This window comes from Phlebotomus papatasi, chromosome 1, assembly GCF_024763615.1.
Source record: "Phlebotomus papatasi isolate M1 chromosome 1, Ppap_2.1, whole genome shotgun sequence".
Classification (NCBI taxonomy): domain Eukaryota; kingdom Metazoa; phylum Arthropoda; class Insecta; order Diptera; family Psychodidae; genus Phlebotomus; species Phlebotomus papatasi.
In genome coordinates, this window is record NC_077222.1 from 88,555,868 (window position 1) to 88,559,202 (window position 3,335).

Here is a 3,335-nt window from a genome sequence, read left to right on the forward strand (position 1 = left end):
GCTTTTTGAGAGTCTAAGAGGTCATTTATCTTTAATAATCGAATCTTAAGTTATATTTTTTCAAAAAAATCTGGATTGATAATAAATTAGAACAGTTAAGCCATATGGCTAAGCCTTAGGTCTGAAGCTCGTATAAGGCTTAGCCATATGGCTTAACTGCTATAAATTCTTATCAAGATTTCTTGGAAAAAATTTACTTAGGATTGATTTATTAATGGAAAATGTTCCATTAGATTTCAAAAAACCAATAAAATTGGTTGCTTGCTATATAGGATTTTGAGACGTTCTGGAACTGAGCTAAACCTGTACTCTGAAGACGGCTTTAGGCTGTCTCAGGACGTTAAGGCGTCTTATACTGCTTTCTATTTTTCTCTTTTCCTTTTTCTCGTATGTATTATTTTTATCTTCTTATGCAGATGGCTCATACAACCTGAGAAAGAGTTTTCCACCGTTTTACTCTGCAGGTTGATTACCAACGCTAAGACGGCGGTGGCCGCTATCACACAAAAACATTGAATTCTTTGTGCACCTATATCTGTCAAAATTTTGCTTTCAAGAGCTCTAGCTCAAAAGGAATAATTGAAATATATATATCAATAAATAAAAAAAATTCACCAAGTAATAACCAAATAAAATTTCGTTTTCTAGCATTCAGCTAGAATCATTGCCTTTAATCATTCTTATAAAAAATTACATTCACCACAAAATGTTCTTTATTCTTTTGCAAGCTTCAAGTTTTCTTCTCCTCCTGATCAACTTCCATTTCTTCCTTGACTGTTTCCTCCTCTTCTGCTTCCTTCTCCGTTCCCTCCTGCTCTGCAGCATTCGTCTTTTCTGCCTCTTCTGCCTTTCGGAACTTGTTGACCTCGTACTTGGACAGATCTGCCCTGAGGAGTCTCAACATGTGAACAGTTTCACTCTGATCAACATAAGCCCTGAGGCTTGTGGTTCCTCTCCATCCCACCAGAGTCAGCTGAAGCTTTTCCTCTCGATACTCAAGGACGCAGCTTCCAGGAGTCACAGCTGTGATCCTGTCCTGCGTGCTTTGGGAAAGTTCTTCAATTCGTGGAGGCTTTGTGGGATCAGTATTCTGCAGGAGAGTGACAAGATCGTCTCTCTCGAGGAGGATTCTTCTGTCCTTTCCCACAAACTCATTGACACTCGGGAGACCCTCCTGAGCCAGGCGGAAGGCGCAGGACATATTCTTGTTGTCACATCGGACAAAAACTTTAACTCCCGTATTGATAATCTTGACCCGATCTCCACTGAGCTGAACAATATCCCGGATTGCATCCGAGCTGAAGTAGATGTTTTTCTTTTTGCCGGTGTGGCATCTCGTGAGGAGACAACATGGGTCAAAGTCTGAGCGGAGAGTGTAGAAGTCCTTGATGGACTGGAAGATGTCTTCGTCGCCCAGGAAGAAGACAAAGGGCTCTTCCTTGTACCCTCCCAAGCGACGTTTTTTCCTCTGAGGAACCAGTTTTTCCTCTTCCTGGCTTTTCTCCCAAGGCATCGGCTTGGTTTTCACCAAGACCGCCACGAAGAAGCCTCCTGTATCTTGCTGATGAGGCAGAATCCTCATGCAGCGTTCGAGATTGAGGTTATGTACATTTTCCGGAGGGAACATTTGGGGTCGGATTATTGTGTGATATTTCTCAGGGACTTGAGAAAAATCACTGTAGAACTCCATGTCCTTACTGGAGAGCTCCCATTTTGTCATTCCGGGAGAGAATTTGAGCCCTGGCACGAGATCCGAGGCATCAATGAGCTCAAGAGCTCCCTCGGATTCCCGGAGAAGGCGACAGATTACAGATTCATTCTCAACAGGATTGAAAGAGCAAGTGGAATAAACCAGCCTACCGCCGACTGTCAGGAGTTCAGCTCCCCTTCGGGCTATCCGGAATTGAACCCCATTGAGATTTGTCCCATGAGCAGGATTCCACTTTGTCCAGATATCTGGATTTTTTCGCAAAGTGGCATCCCCGCTGCAGGGAACATCGCAGAGAATCCGATCAAATTGCATATTCTCAGACTTCCCAGATGCTTTATTTGTCATCTGGAGGTCAGGAAATCTCTCACTGTCCTCATTTGTGACCATGAAGCATGGGGAATTGAGCCGTTTGGCCTGATGGACCAACATATAGCATCGACTATTGTCAATGTCATTGGCAATCACCAGGCCAGTCGGAAGCTCCTTCTTCTCCTCCATTTCCGCATGCAGAGCCTCAATGAGCTGGGCTGTCTTTGAGCCAGGAGCTGCGCACATATCGAGCACCCTGTGATGCGGCTTGACATCCAACACAATTGGCGGAATCATCGACACAGTCTCCTGCCGACTGATACTTCCAGCATTCGTTTCGGCAATCAGAAAATTGTGCAGCCGATAGAATACCTCAGATCTCCGGATATCTTTCCGGGAGAGCTGCAGCTGCCAGGCCAATTCCCCTGGATACCATGGCAGTGCAAATGGCTTCTCAATCTTCTCCCCCTCCCCAGATGCATGCTTAAAGTATTCCTCAAAGTACTCACTCTTGATGATGTCCAGCAACCGCTCAGATTCTCCCCGGCAGCCGGTCACCCGGAAAGCTGTCGGCAGGTTCGACTGTAGGGACTTCACAAAGGTCTCCCAGTCGGATTCAGGGACTATCCCCTGCTGTTTGTAGTACTTGAAGAAGGATTCATTCTCCCGAACAATTTCCACATACGGCTCTGATCGACGATCCCTTTTCTGGCCATTTTCCTGGAAATAATTCAACAAAAAAATGTGAGGTTGGAAACAAAAATCATGCCTTTTCCACACTTACCTCATTATTCCTCTTATCCCTTTTCCTCTGAGCAAAGGGATTAGTATTGTTCTTCTTCCTTTTGTCCCTTTTACCCATGATTTTCACAGTTTTCACACAAAAAACGCAGAGGAAAAAATTTCACCAAGAAAAATAAACACGTTTTTTGAGGTTATGGTAGTACACTGTAAAAAATAAAGTGACCGCCACATGGATTCGGAATTCCGGAAAGCTTTGTGTTTCACTTCCCGCCACTGTAGAGGCGCTGCTGTTGAGCAAAGCGCGAATTTTTTCAAGAAAAAAGCTCATAACGATGCTGATGATCCTGATCAATGATGGAAATGTAGACTTCATGTAGATTCAATGTGGACTCATTTCTAGTTCTAGATCTAGAGTTCTGTGTGAAATTCCTTTAAAAATATTGAGAGTTACATCTTTTAGAGCAGGTTTTAGATTTTTACTCTGGAACTCCAGAGAGCAGTAAAATTCCACGATTTTTTCACTCCCTAAAAATTTCCACATTCCACCCCCCGGAGACCAATCCAAGTTTAG

General features: G+C 43.7%; 1 protein-coding gene across 1 annotated transcript; it reads right to left on the minus strand.

Annotated features, from left to right (window-relative positions):
* Positions 1-635: 635 nt before the first annotated feature.
* On the minus strand, positions 636-2,972 carry LOC129809636 (tRNA (cytosine(34)-C(5))-methyltransferase). The gene is made up of 2 exons (XM_055859597.1): positions 2,805-2,972; positions 636-2,740 (listed from the first exon to the last, which is right to left on the minus strand). Exons 1-2 carry the CDS (start codon positions 2,880-2,882, stop codon positions 731-733), a joined length of 2,088 nt encoding a protein of 695 aa, XP_055715572.1. The 5' UTR covers positions 2,883-2,972; the 3' UTR covers positions 636-730.
* Between the last annotated feature and the right edge of the window lie 363 nt (positions 2,973-3,335).

What these genes read in the sequence shown, in the direction of transcription:
- LOC129809636 (XM_055859597.1), bottom strand. Translation starts at nt 2,882, where the DNA reads ATGGGTAAAAGGGACAAAAGGAAGAAGAACAATACTAATCCCTTTGCT. An exon ending in GGGATAAGAGGAATAATGAG is followed by an intron (nt 2,741 to 2,804) that starts GTAAGTGTGGAA and finishes AATTATTTCCAG; the next exon opens with GAAAATGGCCAGAAAAGGGA.